Source organism: Oryx dammah, unplaced genomic scaffold (genome assembly GCF_014754425.2).
Source record: "Oryx dammah isolate SB20612 unplaced genomic scaffold, SCBI_Odam_1.1 HiC_scaffold_11227, whole genome shotgun sequence".
Classification (NCBI taxonomy): domain Eukaryota; kingdom Metazoa; phylum Chordata; class Mammalia; order Artiodactyla; family Bovidae; genus Oryx; species Oryx dammah.
In genome coordinates this window covers 1,940,596-1,963,094 of record NW_024080620.1, presented here as the reverse complement: position 1 = coordinate 1,963,094, position 22,499 = coordinate 1,940,596, and the positions used below count along the sequence as shown (strand labels likewise).

The window sequence follows — 22,499 nt, the reverse complement described above, 5'->3', positions numbered from 1 at the left end:
GGTCCCAGGAAGGAGTTTGGACCTTCCCGGCCACCATTGACTTCAATATGGCTGCCTCCAGGGAAAACAAGGCTAACGTGAAAAGTCCAGACCCTAACTCCTTCGTCGCATGGATCTCAGCGCAGAGTTCAAGAGATGGAAGGCGCAGTGTCTGGGCAAAGCGGACCTCAGCCGGAAGGGCAGTGTGGACGAGGACGTGTTAGAGATTGTGCAGCTCCTAAATGGGCAAGAACAGTTTTTCACCACCAGTTCCTGCGCTGGCCGAATCATCCTCCTAGACGGGGTGAGGACCCCTTGTGCCCTTCCAGTCCTGCCCTGTAGTGAGCACGACGGGAACTCCTACACCCGCCCGATGTAACACCCCAACCCAGCTTGCCTATTTGTCCTTCTGCTCGGTGATCTCGGTCTCTTTAAACTGACAGCGTTATTTAAACCGATGTGTCTAAAATTTTAATGTGTTTATTAATTACATGGGAGAATTTTCAAAATACATACTCTGATTCTATACATCAAGGCTAGGGCTTAATCTGCATTTCTTACAAGCCCCCAAATAATGCTGAAACTGCTAGCCTGGGAATGATGTTGAGTTGCAAGGGTTAGAGACTTAAAAAAAAAACACTAAGGGAATTTTATTTTTTCAATACTAAGGAGATTTAAAGATTTTCTAGGCTGGCGAGGCTGCTCCTTTCTGGTCGGCCGCTCTACCAAACCATTGTTAACCAGTTGATTGCTGCTCGCTATGGTTAAGGAGTTCACTGCCTCCTAGTGGCCCACTCCATTATTACAACTCTGGTAACTTTTCAGTTCAGTTCAGTTCAGTAGCTCAGTCGTGTCCGACTCTGCGACCCCATGAATCGCAGCACGCCAGGCCTCCCTGTCCATCACCAACTCCCGCAGTTCACTCAGACTCAGGTCCATCGAGTCAGTGATTACGTTGCTTCAAAAAAGGAAGCCACGAGGGAAGCCCTTGTGTCTCAGCTAGTAGAGAATCCGCCTGCCGTGCGGGAGACCTGGGTTCGATCCCTGGGTTGGGAAGATGCCCTAGAGAAGGGAAAGGCTACCCACTCCAGTATTCTGGCCTGGAGAATTCCATGGACTGTATAGTTCGCGGGGTCGCAAAGAGTTGGACACAATTTTAAAACTTTAGCACCCTGCCTGGCATATTAAGTGCACTATAAAAGTTAGCTGTGTGTTCACTTTAACATTAAGATTGAATTCAGAGCTTGCAAGACATCATGCTTGTAAACTCATTCTTTAGATCTCTCACTGACAGGTCATGTGAATGCCTCCCAAGTTAGCAGGGTCTATTCATTCTTATCTTGCTTCCATTGCTTGCTTGCTCTCTCTCTCTTCCCTCATTTCTCCTGCCCTGTCTTACCTGAATTTATGCAGTGATTTCCTAACAGGTCACTGAATTACCAGTCTCCCTACCCCAAACCATGTTACACGCTGGTAACAGATTCCCCTTTATAAAGCACAGTTTGTGTATGTCACTCATCTATGCTGAAATACTTTGTGCTTTGTTGTGCTTAGTCACTCAGTCGTGTCCAACTCTTTGCAACCTCATGAACTGTAGCTCGGCCAGGCTTCTCTGTCCATGGGGATCCTCCAGGCAAGAATACTGGAGTAGGTTGCCATGCCCTCCTCCAGGGGATCTTCCCAACCCAGGGATGGAACCCAGGTCTCCTGCACCGCAGGTGGATTCTTTACCGTCGGAGCCATCAGGAAGCCCTGGTGAGATACTCTAATACACTTTTCAGCTGTTTTTCCCCTCTGACTCTTCATCTTAATCTGGTCACTGAAACTGAACTATTTTCTTTTTCCTCTTACATTTATCTGCCTTTGTTCATCTTTATTTTTCCTGAAATGTTTACCCCCATCTTTGCATATCTGAGACATACCTCCCCAAACTCCCCTTTCCTACCTGAGCACAAACACACACATCCACTTGGAAGCAATGACTACTTCTTCTGAACGATCTTTAGGACTTTTTCCTGAACATCTTTTCATTTTATGTATTACCTTATACCTTGTATTTATTTCCACTTTGCCTTATTTCTGGAAGAGTTTGGATCAGCTTACAAGTAGGCAATACAAGAAGGAGAATAAAAAGTGAGAAAATCTGGATAAAAGGAGTATAGATAAGATGAAGCAGAAATGGCATTAGTTCTTAAAATATACCACGAGACTGTTAATTTGCTAGAGGTGGGTCACACATTTGGTTGTAAGATTTAGGGTAGCCAGCATTAGATCAGAAACATCAGTCCCTGACTGAGGTCATTCAATGAAAACAGATCAGTTATTTGAAGAAGCACAACTCTTCTCTGTTCTAAAGCCAGATGGCAAAGTCTCCTGTGTACCTAATGTATAAAAGTCACCTTGTGGAAGTATGGTGATTGATTTATTTTCATGAAACACAGCATGACTATATTTTAATACACAACCAAAATATAAAACATCATTGTAAATTGACAGTAAAATACGGTATTTCATTTTCATTGCCTGACAAATGGTTAATCTTAGTAATAAATGAGCTCTTAGAAACCAGTAACAAAGACATTGATAAACCAAGACAAATGAAAAAAAAAAAAAAAGAAGAAGAAAATGAAATAACACAAGTGACTAGTAAGGATTAAGCATAAGAAGATGACTGAGTTGAACAGTAGCAAATGAAAAGCAATTTCGTTATAATACCATATTTGGATCTGACCTGGGTCTCCTGCATTGCAGGTGAATTCTTTACTGTCTGAGTCACCAGGGAAGCCCAATATTAACATTTGTACAGTTTTAGGAAACATACCCACATAAACACTGGGGGCCAAGATTGATGAAATCCCCTCTGTATAGTAGGGGAAAATCTATTATAGTTTAGACTCAAAACTATAAATTTTGGATATTTTTAGTCCTAGCACTTCCAATTTGTTGGAATTATTTCAATAAGTTAGTTGGAAAAATTTACAGTTTATATATAAACCATGTTTACTGCATAGAAAGTGCATGTGGTTTCCTGTATCCTTTCTCAGTTGTCCTTGAGGATAGGATCTCTTTATATGTATTGCTGTTGTTCAGTCGCTCAGTCAAGTCAGACTCTGTGACCCCAGGGACTGCGGTAAGCCAGGCTTCACCATCTCCCAGAGCTTGCTCAAACTCAGGTCCATTGAGTCAGTAATGCTATCTTACCATCTCATCGTCTGCTGCCCTCTTCTCTTTTTGCCTTCAATGTTTCCCAGCATCAGGATCTATTGTAATGAGTCAGTTCTTTACATTAGGTGGCCAAAGTATTGGAGCTTCAGTTTCAGCATCATCCCTTCCAATGAATATTTAGGACTGACTGCCTTTAGGATTGACTGATTTGATATCCTTCCTGTTCAAGGGATTCTCAAGAGTCTTCTCCAAAACCAAGCTAGAAAGCATAGTTCTTTGGCACTCAGCCTTCTTTATGGTCCAACTCTCATGTCCATACATGACTACTGGAATAATCATAGCTTTGACTATGCGGACCTTTGTTGGCAAAATAGTGTCTCTGCTTTTTAATATGCTGTCTAGGTTTGTCATAGCTTTTCTTCTGTTTATATACAAAATACCTAATAGAACTTGACAAATAAACATTTTTACAGTTAATAAGCAAAGAATATTGGTAAAATATTTACCTTCTCGAAATTCTGAACTTTCAGTCCTAGCTCTGCTCTTCGGTGCTACATATAAAGTCTAATCCAGAGGTCACAAATTTATGCCTCTAGTGACTAGGGACATAGAAAGGTATGAACAGATCAGGCATCAGTAAAAAGTGGTAGCTCCTGTGTGGGACTGGAACAGTGCTTTCTTACAAAAGGAATTTTTAAAAATATTTTTAATGTTCTGCTAATCATATAAAACAGCTAGAGTACAACTTAGGGGCTACTAGTATATAACCCCTTGTAATAATACCTTTTCTTCTAACAAAAACATGACCGTATTTCAGAAAATATTTATTAAGTATTTTTATCTTAATAAACAAATTACTTTCTTTCTATCTCAAATAATTTCATTTTTGTTTTATGTTTAATTTTACCCAAAAGCCTATTCAATTGTTCTTAGTTATACTTAAAACCACCACTTGGAATTCTTAATTCTTAGGAGAAAGCCTAAAATGGGCTTCCCTGATGGCTCAGATGGAAAAGAATCCTCCTGCAGTGTGGGAGACCTGGATTGGATCTCTGGGTTGGGAAGATCTCCTGGAGGACAGCATGGCAACCTACACTAGTATTCTTGCCCGGAGAATCCCCACGGACAGAGAAGCCTGGGGTCACCTAAGAGTTGGACACGACTGAGTAACTAAGAATAGCACAAGCACTAAATATGCTACACCTTGTACTTCTTATTTTATACATATTATGTGACTAACTTAAATTATGTTATTTTTTCATTTTAGAGTGTAAATGGTTCTGAGGTTCAGAAACAAAACTGTTGCTGGCTACTGGTTACACACAAAGCCTGTGTGAAAGATGATGTGGTAAGTTTTTATATATAAATTTAGAAATAAATAATTCACAGTCACTTTAAATATATATGAAAAGAATAGAAAATTCAATTTATGTGCACAATTTTAATGACTGCAGATTACAAGGGCCAAAGAGCATTCATTACAATGGCTACTTTTTTAGTTGTGGGAGACTACTGTCTATGCTGGATTATTTAGTTCCCTAAATTAAAATGTTTAGGTGAGTTCATATAAATTCATATCAGTCGGGCGTTTTACATTACTGGCTCAGGTGCCTAAATGTTGTCTTCAGAGTACTCACTCAGTCCCCTCTGGGTACTGGTTCTCTCTGTATGTTTGCCCTTCTCTTCTGCTGCAGATAATCTTTGTGGCAGGAAAGATAGCTGCCAGCAACCCCAGCAGAAAAAGATTCACTTTTAAGATCCATACATTATTTCCAAAGGACTCTGAGTCATCCTGCCTGGTGAGGCATTCTCTGCCAAGATGAGTTATCTTTGGCAGTAGAATAGAATGATCTCCTTGATTAGACCCAGGCACTTGTTTGATATTATATAGTGGGAGCAATGAGCGACAGGGTCACAACTGACAGTCGCACCAGAGTCAAATGATGTGAAGGAGGGAGAATGGTGCAGGTAGGTTAGGCAGACAGAGGTAACACCTGCCTCGTCCAGATTCTGTTGCTGTTCAGTCACTGAGTCACATGCGACTCTTTGTGACCCCATGGACTGCAACACACCAGGCTTCCCTGTCCTTCACCATCTCCCAGAGCTTGCTGAAACTCATGTCCATTGAGTCGGTGATGCCATCCAACCCAACCATCTGTCATCCCTTTCTCCTGCCTTCAATCTTTCTAGCATCAGAGTCTTTTCCATGAGTCAGATCCTCCCATCAGGTGGCCAAAGTATTGGAGTTTCAGCTTCAGCATCAGTTCTTCCAATGAATATTCAAAACTGATTTCCTTTAGGATGGACTGGTTGGATCTCCTTGCAGTCCAAGAGACTCTCAAGAGTCTTCTCCAACACCACAATTCAGAAGCATCAATTCTTTGGAGCTCAGTTTTCTTTATCGTCCAGCTCTTGCATCCATATATGACTACTGGAAAAAGCATAGCTTTGACTAGACAGACCTTTGTAGGCAAAGTAATATCTCTGCTTTTTAATATGGTGTCTATGTTGGTCATAACTTTTCCTCCAAGGAGCAAGCGTCTTTTAATTTCATGGCTGCATTCATCGTTCACAGTGATTTTAGAGCCCAAGAAAATAAAGTCTTACACTGTTTATATTTTTCCCCATCTATATGCCCTGAAGTGATGGGACCAGATGCCATGATCTTTGTTTTTTGAATGTTGCGTTTTAAGCCAGCTTTTTCACTCTCCTCTTTCACCTTCATCAAGAGGCTTTTTAGTTCCTCTTCGCTTTCTGCCATAAGGGTGGTGTATCATCTGTATATCTGAGCTTGTTGTTATTTCTCCCAGCAGTCTTGATTCCAGCTTGTGATTCATCCAGCCGAGCATTTCTCATGATGTACTCTGCATATAAGTTAAATAAACATGGTGACAATATACAGCCTTGACGTACTCCTTTCCCAATTTTGAACCAGTCTGTTGTTCCATGTTCAGTTGTGACTATTGCTTCTTGACCTGCATACAGATTTCTCAGGAGGCAGGTTAGGTGGTCTGGTATTCCCATCTCTAAGAATTTTCCACAGTTTGTTGTGATCCACACAGTCAAAGGGTTTAGCATAGTTAATGAGGCAGAAATAGATGTTTTTCTGGAATTCCCTTGCATTTTCTGTGATCCAGCAGATGTTGGCAATTTAATCTCTGATTCCTCTGCCTTCTCTAAATCCAGCTTGAACATCTGGAAGTTCTCCGTTCACATAACAGATTCTAGCTGAAGCATAATAATACATGTGTCTCAATCTTCAATCTAACAACAAAGCATTTAGACAGATCTAGTACAGTCTTTACATTCCATATTCCTTTATTAAAAATATAAAGTAATAGTTTACTCGTTTGAGGTATGGTTTGAAAGAATGCCACAGATGGTTTATGAGAGGATTAGAAATCAAGTCTCCTAAAAGAATAAGCAGATTAATGAGTTTTGGAGAAAGAGATTCAAGAAAGCAGAGTGAAGAGTTACTGTGGAAGAACGATGCAGAATGAGTCTGAAAGTTCCCTGGAAATATTGAAGGTACATAAGATAAAGGGTCACCAAGGAATAAGATCATGTATTTGTGTCTAATCCTAATGTTTTCCGTATATTTAGATTGTGGCCCTGAAGAAAGCGAAGGGCGATGCCGTTTTGAAATTTGAGCCACTTGTTCTTCATGTGCAGTGTCGACAGTTGGAGGATGCACAGATTCTGGTAAAATTTTGTGATTATACTTGAATTTATAGGTATATGAGTAGATGTAGTTTTGAACTTTAAATCTTCTACCACAGTTAATACAATGTTAGTTTAATCAACTAATGTTTTATCTGATTATAGATTTGAGGTTATATATGTTTCAGCAGTTTGTAGAGCTAAAGTGTTTATCTGGTTAGCCAGATGATCAGAATTTAACAAACTTATTTTCTTACAGCATTCAGTGGCAATAGATTCTGGCTTCAGGAACTCTGGCATAACTGTGGGAAAGAGAGGAAAGATTATGCTGGTAAGGTACCTTTTGGTGAAAAGCAATTCTTTGATCATGAAGTAATCCAGATTATCAAATAACCTTCTACTCAAATCTTCCTGCCATTCCTTGTTCAGAAACCTTCAGTGACTGACTTTTCTGTACAGGGCAAAGTCCAGAGTTCTTAGCTTTACATTTGAGGCAGAGTACATCATGAGAAACGCTGGACTGGAAGAAACACAAGCTGGAATCAAGATTGCCGGGAGAAATATCAATAACCTCAGATATGCAGATGACACCACCCTTATGGCAGAAAGTGAAGAGGAACTAAATAGCGTCTTGATGAAAGTGAAAGAGGAGAGTGAAAAAGTTGGCTTAAAGCTCAACATTCAGAAAACGAAGATCATGGCATCCTTCATAACTTTTCTTCCAAGGAGTAAGTGTCTTTTAATTTCATGGCTGCAATCACCATCTGCAGTGATTTTGGAGCCCCCAGAAATAAAGTCTGACACTGTTTCCACTGTTTCCCCATCTATTTCCCATGAAGTGATGGGAGCGGATGCCATGATCTTCATTTTCTGAATGTTGAGCCTTAAGCCAACTTTTTCTCTCTGTTTCACTTTCATCAAGAGGCTTTTTAGTTCCTCTTCACTTTCTGCCATAAGGGTGCATGACTAAATAGAAAAGCAAAGCTCATGGTACTGATTTGAGTCCCCATCTCACTCCCCACTATGTACGTCTGGTGGCCCGAGCAAAAACAACCACTCTTCCACCTTTCTCTCCTTTGTCTTCTATATTAAATTAGTGACAAATCTGTCACATCTACCTCTAAGTCCTCACTCCGGACTCCACCTCTCGCAGCCCTCTTCCACTGCCCCTACTTAAGCCCTCTTCATCTCTCACCTCTGTCTTTACAGCAGTCTCCTGCCTCGCCTTCATCCTCCCCATCTTTTCCTTCAGTCCCTCTAGCCAGTAGTGTCAGAATGCCGGTTTTGAAGAAGTCAAGGTCACCTGGTATTTTCTCTGACTTTCAAGATCTTACATAAATGAACTGTTTTGCATCTACCTTATGTATGCTCACATTCCACTAGCATGCTTCCACTCCAGCCAGAGAAAATGCTGTTGGTCGTTTCCCAAACGTATTATGCTTTTCATGTGCTGTCACTATAGAAAAGTTCTTTCTCTGGCTGAATGCTCCCCTTCTCCCATTGTTACATCTGGTGAAATTATACGTATGCTTTAAAATCCCATAAAACCACCACCTGTCTCAGTTGCTCTTCTTCTATTGAATACTTTTCCTTAGTATTTTGTGTTTGTGTGTGTGTGCATGCATGCATGCACACGCGCATTTATGTGTTTCTTCTTGGTACCGTGTTGGATTGTGATTCTTTGTTCACTTGGTATTTCATTCAGACGTGTTAGCTCTCTTTTAGATGGGGACCGTGTGTATTCATCCTGTATCTTCATACCTTCCGTGGGGCCTGCAAAATTGCAGACACTCAGTAAAGGCTCGTTGAATGAATTTTTCTGCCTCATAGGAGTTTCTGTTGTTTCTTAACCTATATCCAGTGTTTGGATTTACTGGGAACATGCTGACTGTTTCCTCAATGGGGTTACTAAGATTGGCAACCCTAAAGCATCAAGAAAGCAGCCACTTTGTGTGGTGGAACAGGCCTGCTTTATCTTGTAACCGCCCTGCACAAGCATTGCTAAGAGAGCCTTCAGCATCCAAGCCATTTTGATTTTCCCTTAAAACTTCTGTTGAGGTTTCATTTATTTTGTTTCTTTAAATAGTGTATTAAAACTTCCTTAGATTTAATGAAATTGATACTATTAAGTCTGTTGGACTCTTTGATAATATCTGCTTCTCTGAAAGACAATGTATAAAACGATTTTCTTCGCAAATGACTTTATATGATGGGAAAATCTATTTACTCTCCTTTGATTCAACTGTATTTGACTAAATTGTATCAAAGTGCAAACCTAAGTGCTGAAATGGAGCTAAAGGAAAGGAAAGGAAAGTCACTCAGTCGTGTCCCACTCTTTGCGACCCCATGGACTGTAGCCTACCAGGCTTCTCAGTCCATGGGATTTTCCAGGCAAGAGTATTGGAGTGGGGTGCCATTTCCTTCTCCAGGGGATCTTCCCGACCCAGGGATCGCATTGTAGGCAGACGCTTTACCCACTGAGCCACCAGGGAAGCTCTCTAATGGAGCTAAACTATATATAAACACAGCCCTGAGAGGACTATTCTTTAGTTATCTTCAGTGTCTCTAGTACATAAGTCATCCAATCTAAATTGTTTCTTGTAGGCTGTCCGGAGCACCCATGGCTTAGAAGTTCCATTAAGCCATCAAGAAAAACTGATGGTGACAGAGGAATATATCAACTTCCTACTAAAGATAGCAAATCAAAAAATGGAAGAAAACAAGAAGAGAATTGAAAGGTATGTTAATGATATATTTCCATGTTAGTCTTATATACCTAGGTCTTCTTTGAAAATATTAATGCACATCATCTCCAGTTTATACTCCCAGCTGCTTTTATATTTGTAGCCTTATCATGAATAATAAAGATAATGAAAATAATTGATGCGAGTAGGCCAGTGGTAAGAAACCTGCCTGCCAGTGCAGGAGACATGAGATGGGAGTTCGAGCCCTGGGTTGGGAAGATCCCTCGAGAAGGAAATGGCAACCCGCTCCAGTATTCTTGCCTGGGAAACCCCATGGACAGAGGAACCTCGTGGGATACTGGCCACAGGGTTGCCCAGAGTCGGACACAACTGAAGAGACTTAGCACATAGTACGCATAAAGGCCAAACTGCAGTGGGTACTACATGGAGCATAAAGGGGAGGAAGCTCCAGGCAGGACAGTGGGACATGCAGCTGCCAGCACCAGGCATTAAGGAGAAACAGTCACTCAGGTGAGAGCGAGGCAGCCACAGGGACATAACTGATCCAGCCGAAGGCAGCCAGGGACACGGTACACTCTGCCCCTGGGATGGGACCTACTGAAGATTACTTAAAATCTCCTTTTGAGGAGAACAGCCTGGTTAATTTTAATCTGATAAATATTTTATACCTCTGGCTAGATCAGAACCCAGCTCTTGTCATGAATTAGATTTGAATTGGCATAACTGCCCCAGTCAGAAGGATTATGACTGTCCGTGCACATCTTTATATTTCTCTTGTTTCTGCTTGATTAATTTTACATTACTCTTTTTCAACTTTTTCCTCAGAGTATAATTTTTGATATAAAGAAGTGACTATTATGCTGCTTTTTATATATAAAGATAAATGCCACTAAGCTACCATCAGTAAGATGTGTATTTCTGAGTTATTGAAGAAATCATCTTGTTGTCATTCATTATTTCCTTTTGGCTTTCTCCCCACCCCTTTGGTCTGGAGAAAGCAATGGCACCCCACTCCAGTACTCTTGCCTGGAAAATCCCATGGACGGAGGAGCCTGGGAGGCTGCAATCCATGGGGTCGCTAAGAGTCAGACACGACTGAGCGACTTCACTTTCACTTTTTACCTTCATGCATTGGAGAAGGAAATGGCAACCCACTCCAGTGTTCTTGCCTGGAGAACCCCAGGGACGGGGGAGCCTGGTGGGCTGCCGTCTATGGGGTCGCAGAGTCGGACACGACTGAAGCGACTTAGCAGCAGCAGCAGCAGCAGCACCCCTTTGGTCACCTCACACCCAGTCAGTCACTGCCGAAATCACTCCTGACTCACACTTCTCTCGCCATCCTTCCTGCCACATTCTTCATTCAGGACCATTGATCTAAGAGTAGAATGTTTCCAGGGTGTCTCTCTGCTAAGCCATTCTCTGTAACACCATCAGAATCCTGTCTGTAAAGTGAAAAGGAATCCTCTTGCTTAACTCGTCTGCTTAACATTCTTTAATACCTTAAAATTCTTTAATACCTAGAAGTTTTTACTAAACAGCTAAAGCCAGAAGCCACTCTGGCAGCAGAGTGGCATGATGGAAAGAGGTAGAATTGGGTTCCAGAGGCAGAACTGAGTTCAAATCCTGCACCCACCACAACGTAACTCTTTTGGCTTCAGTTTTCTTGTATCTGTCTTAACAATTTTAGCATATATTAGACAGCATATATCAAATGACAGGCCCCATCTGTGTCATGTCATGATTCTTAGGATAGCCTTTCTCCTTCTTCACTGACTCATACAGAGAATAAGCCTGTAATTACCTCAGTATCACCATCCAGCTTTTTCATCCAGAGCTCCTTATTTGAACCATAAAATTAACAAAATTATACAGGTGACTATTTCTCAGTTCTCCCAGCAGTGCCATATAAATTATACCAGCCAAGATACATTGGAGATAAGTTAATTAATTCATGACATAAAATAGTGGCTGTCTGTGGGCATTAGGGCTTAATTTTTTAGTGGAAACCTGGTTGAAAAAGCCTAAGAGTTTTCCTGATCATAAGGTACTTTGAGCAGATGTTCTAAATAAAGTGATTTCAAGAAAGTAACTGAAGTTACCCAGCCATTCCACCAGGCTGCTGCAGCTGCTAAGTCACTTCAGTTGTGTCCGACTCTGTGCAACCCCATAGATGGCAGCCCAACAGGCTCCCCCGTCCCTGGGATTCTCCAGGCAAGTACAGTGGGTTGCCATTTCCTTCTCCAATGCATGAAAGGAAAAGTGAAAGTGAAGTCGCTTAGTCATGTCCAACTCTTAGCGACCTCATGGACTACAGCCTACTAGGCTCCTCCGTCCATGGGATTTTCCAGGCGAAAGTACTGGAGTGGGTTGCCCTTGCCGTCTCCATTCCACCAGGCTACAGAGTTTGAACTGTACATAGGTATTTATGGGTGGTTTTTCAGTCGCTAAGTCATGTCTTAGCAACCCCATGGACTACAGCATGCCAGGCTGCAGTATTTATTGGTACCATCCCAAAAGTTGGCTACATTTGTTAGTATTCTAACCATGAGACTATTGGTGAAAAAGTAGGATGTAGGAAATCAGTTTCTCTGTTTTCTTACTTGAATTTCAACAAGATTATAAATATAGCCCAAGATCAACTAACTATACACCTGGTGAAGTTAATTGAGCCACGTTCACCAACTATAAAATCAAATTATGCTTTAAATCCATTGACTCAAAAATATGTTTTGAGATTATAGTGTGCATGCTGCTATCAAGAGAGTCATGCTCATCATATAAAATCAGTGAAAAATTAAAGAAGGGTAAAAAGTGTCTTAAGATACTGATTAGAAGATTACATGTGAATTCAGAAAGAGTGAACAAATTAGGGAGCTCCTTGGGGAACAGCTGTATATTCAACCAAATGCAGAAAAAGAGCTACTCTTCTGATGTAGAAAAGAGAAAAATTAAACACTGGAGGTGATGAGTTCTGCAATCAGATGTTGAGTATAAAATTGGTTTGTCATGGGACCAAAGTTTCACAATTCAAACAGCTGTAATAAGAGAAGTTTTAAAAGTCAAAATCCTGAGTAGCATTCTAGCAACAAGAAATATTCTTGAAATGTGATAATCAAAAGTTAAGATATTATTTTAATAGCAAGAGGTCTCTTTCGTAAAAAACAATTCCCAAGCCCACTTCTTCATGGGAAGAGGAAGATAATTTCATCTATAATGATTTCCAGGTGAAACATGGGAAGTTTGGAGGTTTATTTACCAATTACAAGAGAAGGGCTATCTTTGTAGCTGTTAATAAGAGATCAAGATTGACTGAGATTGGATGAAATTAGCCATGTTCCTCTTCTCACCAACTGTGTAATAAGAAAATAAATGTTAAATAAAATGTAGAATAAAAAGTCCCAGTATATTGGCATATAATATTGATAAAAATTAAGCAAATTAGAGCAAAAAAGTAAATATTTCTAATGGTTGGTGTTTTGTTTTTTACTTTTTTATGGTAAAATATACCTAACAGAAAATTCACAATTTTAGCCATTATTCAGCTCATTGGCATCCTTTCCTCAACATCCCTGCCAACACTTGTCTTTTGTTAAGTGCCATCCTTACAGGTATGAGGTGATATCTCATTATGATTTTGATTTGCATTTCCTTGATGATTAATGACACTGAGCATTTTCCTTATACCTGTTAGTAAGCATTTGTGTGACATGACTTTGCTACTTTCCTTCTGGTGCTTTTTCTTAGCTTCCTTCTGGGTTTCTCTTGTTATTCTATCTACTGGTTAAATACTTGTGTTCTCCAGGATTCCTCCCACGGCCCATTGCTTTAGCTTCCCCAGACACTGGTTGCTAAGTCGCTTCAGTCATGTCCGACTCTGTGAGACGCTATGGACTGCAGCACACCAGGCCCCTCTGTCCATAGGTATTTTCCAGGCAAGAATACTAGAGTGGGTTGCCATGCCCTTCTCCAGGGGAATCTTCCCAACTCAGGAATTGAACCCATATCTCTTATGTCTCCTGCACTGGCAGGAGGGTCCTTTACCATTACCGCCACCTGGGGTAGATCTTCCAAATATCTCCCAAGTTCTGGGCCCACATATATAATAACCTATTGAACATATCTAACCAAATATCCCATCAGCCTTTCCTCAATATCTTATCTTAGTCTTAACCTTTTTTACAATTTCCTTGGTTCAGAGTCTTATCATTTACAAGCATTACTGTTTATGCCTCAGTGCAAAGAGAAATATGAACCATATTGAATTATACTTACTTAATTGCATGTATGTCTTTTTACCCCACTACAAGATGGTCACCTTTTAAATAGGACTAACTCCCCCCACACACAGATACCAACCAAACACATATCCATACATACCCACACTTTAAATATCTCTTATCCTAAAACTTTATAGAGTAGAAACCCAATAACTTTATTGAATTAATCATAAATAATAAAGGAACTGAAAAGTTAATACATTGTATTGAGTTCCCCGAAGGCAAGTACAGTTTCTTATCATTTTCTGAGTGTCTGATAGGAGAACAGTGGTTAATAAATGCTTGCTGAATTTATTTGACAGACTTGTTCTAACAGTAGTGCTACTTTAAAGAAAAATAGTGCTAGCTTTACAGCTTCACAAACTTAAGGTCATTATTCTGGAAGACGTGTAAGATGGCTCACTGATGGGGCTACCAGAATAGACTTGCTACACAGTCTGGGTAAGAAGTAACAGGACTCCAAGTAACAAGGGGAATGGGAATGATCCTGCAGAGCATAATCCTAACGTGGCAGCAGATAGAAATGAGGGCAGAGGAGAAGGCGGAGTCAAGTCTTATTTTTTTTTAATGGAAATAAAGCTGGTAAATAAATAACGCACACAATTCTGTATATACTCATGGTCAGAGAAGTAAGTAATATAAAGGGAAAACATACATTTTCTGGTATTTTCTCCTTGGGTGTCCCCTCCCCCTCAGTTTTTCCTCTCAGAATTCCTCTCTGTGCCAGAAGAGAGAGGAATTCACCTCGCCTGCTCCCATTCATTCTTGCGATTCAGCCCAGGCTTTGGGGTTTTTGCCCCCAAGGAGTATTTCTTGATCTTTCTTGGAGCTAAGTGCCCCACGTTCTCCTATTTTATCTTAGCTTTTTCGTGGCACATTGAATTTATCTTTACAGCTCTGCAGCTCCCATCAGGCCCTGAGCTCCCTGAGGGTATAGGCCATCTCCCACTTGTTTTTAGCACTTGGCACAGGTTCTGTCACATATGTTTCTTAATAAAAATGCTAGAGTTTAAAGTCAGTTAAAGATCCAAATACATAATACATGAGAATAGTCTTCTTTTGTTATTTGTGAGTAATAGAAGCCTAAAAGGGTGCGAGGGCTTCCCCAGTGGCTCAGGGTTAAAGACTCCACAGAAGATGAAACACAGGAGATGCGGTTCAGTCCCTGGGTTGGGAAGACCCCTGGGCAACCCACTCCAGTACTCTTGCCTGGAGGATCAGTCCATAGCATTACACAGAGTCAGACACAACTGAAGCGACTTTACACACATAAGTAAGTAAGTAAGTAAAGTCAGTCAGTCGTGTCCGACTCTTTGTGACCCCGTGGACTGCAGCCCACCAGGCTCCTCAGTCCATGGGATTCTCCAGGCAAGAATACTGGAGTGGGTTGCCATTTCCTTCTCCAGGGATCGAACCCGGGTCCTCCCTCATTGGAGGCAGATGCTTTAACCTCTGAGCCACCAGGCAAGCCCACACATGCACGAATGCAAAACGATATGAAGTTGTGCTTAAGATTTCATTAATTTTATGTTCCTATTTCAGAAGTCAGAAATACCAGCTTTTTATTGTCCATGGTCCCCTAACTGATCTGAAGAAAAATTAGTTTTCCCAGAGCTGGTCTGAAAAGTTCTGTCATGAAGAGAACTATATACAAGTTGCCCTGTGTCATGATACTCTTGACTACAGAGGTAGAAAAACGGAAGACCATTTGCTTTTCTTTGGAGAGGAGCAGAAAAACAGTTGCCTGAGCATATATTTCTTTTTATACTCCCAGCTCTTTTTGTTGCCTTTGAAAGTTGAGAAAATTATACTTTGAGAATTGGGCTTTGGAATGCTGTATAAAGGGTCATAGCATGAGAAGAGAACATGTAATTGAGAAACAAATTTCTGACTTATTGAGTAAGATAGTTTCCCACAGGACATTTTAAAAGTTCCCTTAACAAAGAAAAAGAAAAAAGTAGTTGAAATTGTATTCTTGGCTCTCAACATGGAAAAGGTCTTTCTTCCTTTTTACCACTTGTTTCTTTGGTTCCCCAAGGATTATAGCTTTGAATTCTTAGGTTGTTTAATGGAAGATTAGAAGTAAGGCACCTATTCCTCTTTAATTACCTTTTTAGTGTGGTCAACAAGGTATTTTACACAGCTGTTAATTTGCTGTGCTCATAAAAGAAGAATTTAATCTTATCTTTAATTTTCGAGGAATACAGTAGAATCCAGAGAAAATACCTGGTTACCTAAGTTTAAAGAGCAGGGTTTGGGAGAGACTGATAGAAGAGAATGTTGAACATCATGAATAGCCTCTTATGATCAGATAAGGGTGATTCATACCCTTTTGTAGCATACTTAGATTTGTTTTACATAAAGTGAGTCATTCTACTGAGGCATTTTTAAAAACCATGCTATATAGGCAGTGTGGAAAATGAGAAGAAAACCAATCATTGAAGTCACCCAGGATAATGGCAAGACCTGGAGACAAAGATCAGGCCAAGTGTAGAAGTTTTCATGAGTGTAAAGGACTGAAAAGAATATTGGTAGATAATCTGAGGGGCAAATAAAGGAGTTTAGTCTGGAAAAGTGTTGGTGAGCCAGGTGAATTCTTACCTTATTGTTCACGTCTCTGGTGGGCAGGATACTGAAAGAAAAAGCATTCTCCACTTGACAGGAATGCAGGGCAGTGTGTGTGTGTGGGGAACCAGGTTTCAGGTAAGTAAGGATATAAGGAATATGTTAAATGAAAAGGTTGTGACCATGTTATGGGATCTAAAATAAATATCAGTTTAAATTTTTTGAAACCTTTTGCTCTAATTCTTAAAGTTCTGTTTTCTCTTTCACTGTACCTCCCTCTTTGAGATTGATTTATTTATTCTAGAAATACCATTTAGCCCTAGTTATCTGCCAAGAATGGTGATGAATATCAAGGTGTATAGTGGTGACTACGTAAGTTCTTAAAATATGGATAGGAAATGTGATAATCATGTTAGGTATATCTTAGCATTGTGTGAAGTATTTGGGAAGAGGCGGTTAGCTTGGTTTTCTTAGGGCAGTTTTAGAGCTTTTGCAAGTGAAACTTAGCCTGTTTATTGAATTAAAGTAAAGAACATAATTGGTTCAGATAGCAATCTATCCTGTAGATGTCAAAAACTTCCTGTCATAATCTACCATTATAATAGGATATAAGAGCATGATGGAAAAAGGAATGGCAAACCTCTTCAATATTCTTGCCTTGAGAACCCCATGAACAGTATGTAAAAGCAAGAAGATATGACACTGAAAGATGGACTCCCCAGGTAGGTGCCCTTCTTCAATATGCTACTGAAGAAGAGTGGAGAAATAACTCCAGAAAGAATGAAGAGATGGAGCAAAAGCGAAAACAATGCCCAGTTATGGATGGGACTGGTGATGGAATTAAGTCCAATGCTGTAAAGAGCAATATTGCATAGGAATATGGAATGTTAGGTCCGTGAATCAAGGTACATTGAAAGTGGCTGAACAGGAGATGGCAAGGGTGAACCTCGACATTTTAGGAATCAGTGAACTAAATGGACTGGAATGGGCAAATTTAATTCAGATGACCATTATATCTACTACTATGGGCAAAAATCCCTTAGAAGAAATGGAATAGCCACCCTAGTTAACAGGAGTCCAAAATGCAGTACTTGAATACAATCTCAAAAAGGACAGAATGATCTCTGTTCGGTTCCAAGGCAAACCGTTCAATATCATAGTAATCGAAGTCTATGCCCCAACCACTAATGCCAAAGAAGCTAAAGTTGAATGGTTCTATGATGACCTACAAGACCTTCTAGAACTAACACCAAAAAAAAAGATGTCCTTTTCATCATAGGGGACTGAAATGCAAAAGTAGGAAGTCAAGAGATAACCTGGAGTAACACGCAAGTTTGGCCTTGGAGTACAAAATGAAGGAGGGCAAAGGCTAACAGAGTTTTGCCAAGAGAACACTGGTCATAGCCTCTTCCAGCCACACAATAGACAACTCTACACATGGACATCACCAGATGGTCAATACTGAAATCAGATTGATTGTATTATTTGCAGCCAAAGATGGAGAAACTGAGAAATAGATTGAAGGGACTAGATCTGATAGACAGAGTGCCTGATGAACTATGGATGGAGGTTCCTGACATTGTACAGGAGACAGGGATCAAGACCATCTCAAAGAAAAAGAAATACAACAAGGAAAAATGGTTGTCTGATGAGGCCTTACAAATAGCTGAGAAAAGAAGAGAAGCAAAAGGCAAAGGAGAAAAGGAAAGATATACCCATCTGAATGCAGAGTTCCAAAGAATGGCAAGGAGAGATAAGAAAGCCTTCCTCAGTGATCAGTGCAAAGAAATAGAGGAAAACAACAGAATGGGAAAGACCAGAGATCTCTCCAAGAAAATTAATGATACCAAGGGAATATTTCATGCAAAGATGGGTACAATAAAGGACAGAAATGGTATAGACCTAACAGAAGCAGAAGTTACTAAGAAGAGGTGGCAAGAATACATAGAAGAGCTATACAAAAAAAGATCTTCATGACCCAGATAATCACGATGGTGTGATCACTTACCTAGAGCCAGATATCCTGGACTGTGAAGTTAAGAGGGCCTGTAGAAGTATCACTACTAACAAAGCTAGTGGAGGTGATGGAATTCCTGTGGACCTGTTTCAGGTCCTAAATGCTGATGCTATTAAAGTGCTACACTTAGTATGCCAGCAAATTTGGAAAACTCAGCAGTGGCCACAGGACTGGAAAAGGTCACTTTTCATTCCATTCCCAAAGAAAGGCAGTGCCAAAGAATGTTCAAACTACCGCACAATTGCATTCATCTCACACACTAGCAAACTACTGCTCAAAATTCTCTAAGCGATGCTTCAATAGGACATGAACTAAGAACTTCCATATCTTCAAGCTGGATTTAGAAAAGGTAGAGGAACCAGAGATCAAATTGCCAACATTTGTTGGATCATTGAAAAAGCAAGAGAGTTCCAGAAAATCATCTACTTCTGCTTTGTTGACTACCTCAAACCCTTTGGCTGTGTGGATCACAACAAACTGTGGAAAATCCTTCAAGAGATGGGAATACTAGGCCACCTGACCTGCCCCCTGAGAAATCTGTATGCAGGTCAAGAAGCAACAGTTAGAACTGGACATGGTACAATGGACTGGTTCCAAATTGGGAAAGGATCAAGGTTGTATATTGTCACCCTGTTTATTTAACTTATATGCAAAGTATATTATGCAAGGCTTATGAAGCACAAGCTGGAATCAAGCTTGCCCGGAGAAATAGCAATAACTTCAGATATACGAATGACACCACCGTTTTGGCAGAAAGCAAAGAGTAACTAAAGAGCCTCTTGATGAAAGTGAAAGAGGAGCGTGAAAAACCCAGCTTAAAACTCAACATTGAAGAAACTAAGACCATGGCATTTGGTCCTGTCACTTCATGGCAAATAGTTGGGAAAACAATGTAAACAGTGACAGACTTTATTTTCTTGGGCTCCAAAATCACTGCAGATGATGGCTGCAACCATGAAATTAAAAGATGCTTAACTCCTTGGAAGAAAAGCTATGACCAACCTAGACAGCATATTAAAAAGCAGAGACATTACTTTGTTGACAAAGGTCCTTACAGTCAAAGCTATGGTTTTTCTAGTAGGCACGTATGGATGTGAGAGCTGGACCATAAAGAAATCTGAGCACTGAAAAATTGATGCCTTTGAACTGTGTTGGGAAAGACTTAAGAGTCCCCTGGACTGCAAGGAGATCCAACCAGTCCATCCTAAAGGAAATCAGTTCTGAATATTCATTGGAAGGACTGATGCTGAAGCTGAAACGCCAATACATTGGCTACCAGATGTGAAGGACTGACTCATTGGAAAGGACCCTAATGCTGGGAAAGACTGAAGGCAGAAGGAGAAGGGGATAACAGAGTATGAGATGGTTGGAAGGCATCACTGACTCGATGGACATGCATTTGAACAAGCTCTGGGAGTTGGTGATGAAAAGGTGTGCTTCAGTCTACAGGGTCCCCAAGAGTCGGACACTATTAAAATCGTGATAAGACCTCAACAATGCCAGAAGCGTTCTTAACTTTTAGATCATTTTATTTGGGACCTAGGATAACACCTCGGATGTTTACCTTTTTTGTTCAGTAGTTATTTATTCACTTACTGGGCATATTTTTAACCAGGTGTGGCTGCACTGTACTCCATGCTAAGAATAGAACAGGTGACAAGATAAATGGAGTCCTTGGTGTCACGGAGTTTATATTCTGTAAGAATAGTCACATTGGAGAACTTAATCAGTGCCAGGGTCTGTGCTAAGTACTTACATATATAACCAGCCCTCTGACAGCCGTGCTAAGTACAGGATAACAGCTAGTTTTCTAAATGAGGAATCCGAGACTCAGTGAGGTTGAAATTAGCAACCTCAGCTTTCCCAGTGGAGCACTGATGTGAAGCACGTGGAGCAGACCCAGCCACTTGCTGCTTTCCGCTGTCTGCCGCAAAGGAACACAGACCCTCCGCTGGAAAAATGAGTAAAGGGAAAGAGTAATTTACAGTAAAAAATTCAAATAATGAACAAAATATATTCACTTTCAAAGAAATAAAAAAATAACGAGAGACCCTATCACCTATCAAAGTAAAGCATATTTTTGATGTAATATTCACTCTATGAATGAAGTGGTCTCAAGTTCTGCTGTTAGAAGCATATTTTTTTGAATACCTATTCTGGAAAACAGTATTTATCAAGAGCCTTAAATACTTATACCTTTTAACCATGTAATTACTTTCAAGGTATCTATCCTAAATAGCTGAAGACTCAGATCGTATTATTTCCAAAATGTTTATAACATTGTTTGTATTGGGAAAACTTGAAAATAAAGGCCAATCTAAGTGACATAATGTTATACTACCATTTAAAAGTATTATTTTGTAATTCATTTAGTGATGTGGAAAGTGTTTTCAATAAATATTAAATTTGAAAAAAACAAAGTAAAACTTTGTATGTAATATTACAGTTGTATAAAAGACAGGTATATGTATACATGGACAGATGTATTAATTCAGTAAGCTGGAAAAAAATAAAAATATTGAGAGTGGTTATTTTTAGGTAATTATGTGGAGGTCATCTCTGTAACTTCATATATTTTCCAAATTCTCTAAAATTAACTTCTGTTAACAGTTACGATTTTTTTTTGTAAAGAAAAGTATTTCTGTCCTTTTTTTACCTTTGTTTGACTCCTACATCTGGAATAGAAACAGGATAGAGGTTGTCAAGAGGTGATTCCAATCCAGTTTTCAAGACTGTTCTTAAAGAACTGAAAATGCATTACTTTTCATAAATAAGCTATCATGAAAACAAGAAGTATATTATTTCTGTGATTTATTTCATATCTTAAGGTTAATATGAGATACCAGATTTATATAATTTTATGTTTGAGGAATATTTCAGTCAGTTTGTTTGAGAACACACAGATACATAACAGAAGTATTTTATTTCTTTACAGGTTGTACCACTGCCTACAACATGCTTTGGAAAAAGAAACTGTTTCTACAACCTCACATCCTAAAGAGAAAGTTAATACATCATATATTCATAAAAAAAAAAGGAACCCAGCAAAAGCACGTGGCAAACGTGTTACTGAAGAAAATGATAAAGAACTGGAAAATAATGACCATGATGATCCAGGAATCAGTGTTACTATCTTCCCTGAAGACTACTGAGATTTGGTTCCAAAATGTCTTGGTAGAATGATGTTTCTAATAGATATTATAAAGCTGCTCTTAATAAGAGTTTGTTGAGTGTATCAGACTTTCAGAAAAGCAAGATTTAACTTTTCTCTATATTTTAGAGAAACCCTTAACTTTTAAAAACAACTGTGTATAATATTTACTCTTAAGTACTATCTTTTAAAATCACATAGTCATTGCAAAAATAAAATTATGATTTTTTTTTAATGCCTCTAAGTTTCAGTGTCTACTTCAAAACAGAACTATTATACCCTTCCAAGGGAACCTTAACATTAGGAATATTTGAGTAAAAATCATAACATTTTTCTTAGTTTTCACTTTGAAATCAACAGCTTTCAAGGGGATCACTTTGCTGCTTATTTTCCTGGAGTCCAAGGACAGGATTTTTCCTCTCTTTAGACTCTGTGAATAAAACAACTGATAAAAAAAAAAAAAAAAACAACTGATATCTTTTTTGTTCAGGACAAAATACTTATACCTTCTTTCCCCATTAGGGAATCCCTGGGGGCTCAGAGGTTAAAGCATCTGCCTGCAATGCAGGAGACCCAGGTTCGATCCCTGAGCTGAGACGATCCCCTGGAGAAGGAAATGGCAACCCACTCCAGTATTCTTGCCTGGAGAATCCCATGGAGGGAAGAGCCTGGTAGGCTACCGTCCACAGGGTCGCGAAGAGTCGGACAGGACTGAGCAACTTCACTTTGACTCTCCTTCCCCATTATTTCTCATAAACCGGAGCTTGCCACTGGCACAGCCTCTGTGAAGATGGGCATAGCTTTTCACTATCCTCGGTCAGAAATGATAACTTAAGACACAGAAATCTCCATAAACAAATGTGCTGTGAAAAACCGCAAAGAATCAGAAGCCTTGGTTTGAGTTCTAATCCCTTCCATATTTATACCAAAGGAGTGCTGACATCTAAGTGAAATGAAAATGTGGAAGCACTTAATATTTT

The 22,499-nt window shown here is 39.8% G+C and overlaps 1 protein-coding gene across 1 annotated transcript; it reads left to right on the top strand.

The window, feature by feature from the left end:
• The first annotated feature begins 6 nt into the window (after window positions 1–6).
• LOC120861094 (tRNA wybutosine-synthesizing protein 3 homolog) lies at window positions 7–21,763 on the top strand. The gene is made up of 6 exons (XM_040236756.1): window positions 7–283; window positions 4,412–4,492; window positions 6,748–6,846; window positions 7,064–7,135; window positions 9,409–9,542; window positions 21,304–21,763. The coding sequence occupies exons 1-6, from the start codon at window positions 110–112 to the stop codon at window positions 21,518–21,520; spliced, it is 777 nt and encodes a 258-aa protein (XP_040092690.1). The 5' UTR covers window positions 7–109; the 3' UTR covers window positions 21,521–21,763.
• Window positions 21,764–22,499: the final 736 nt, after the last annotated feature.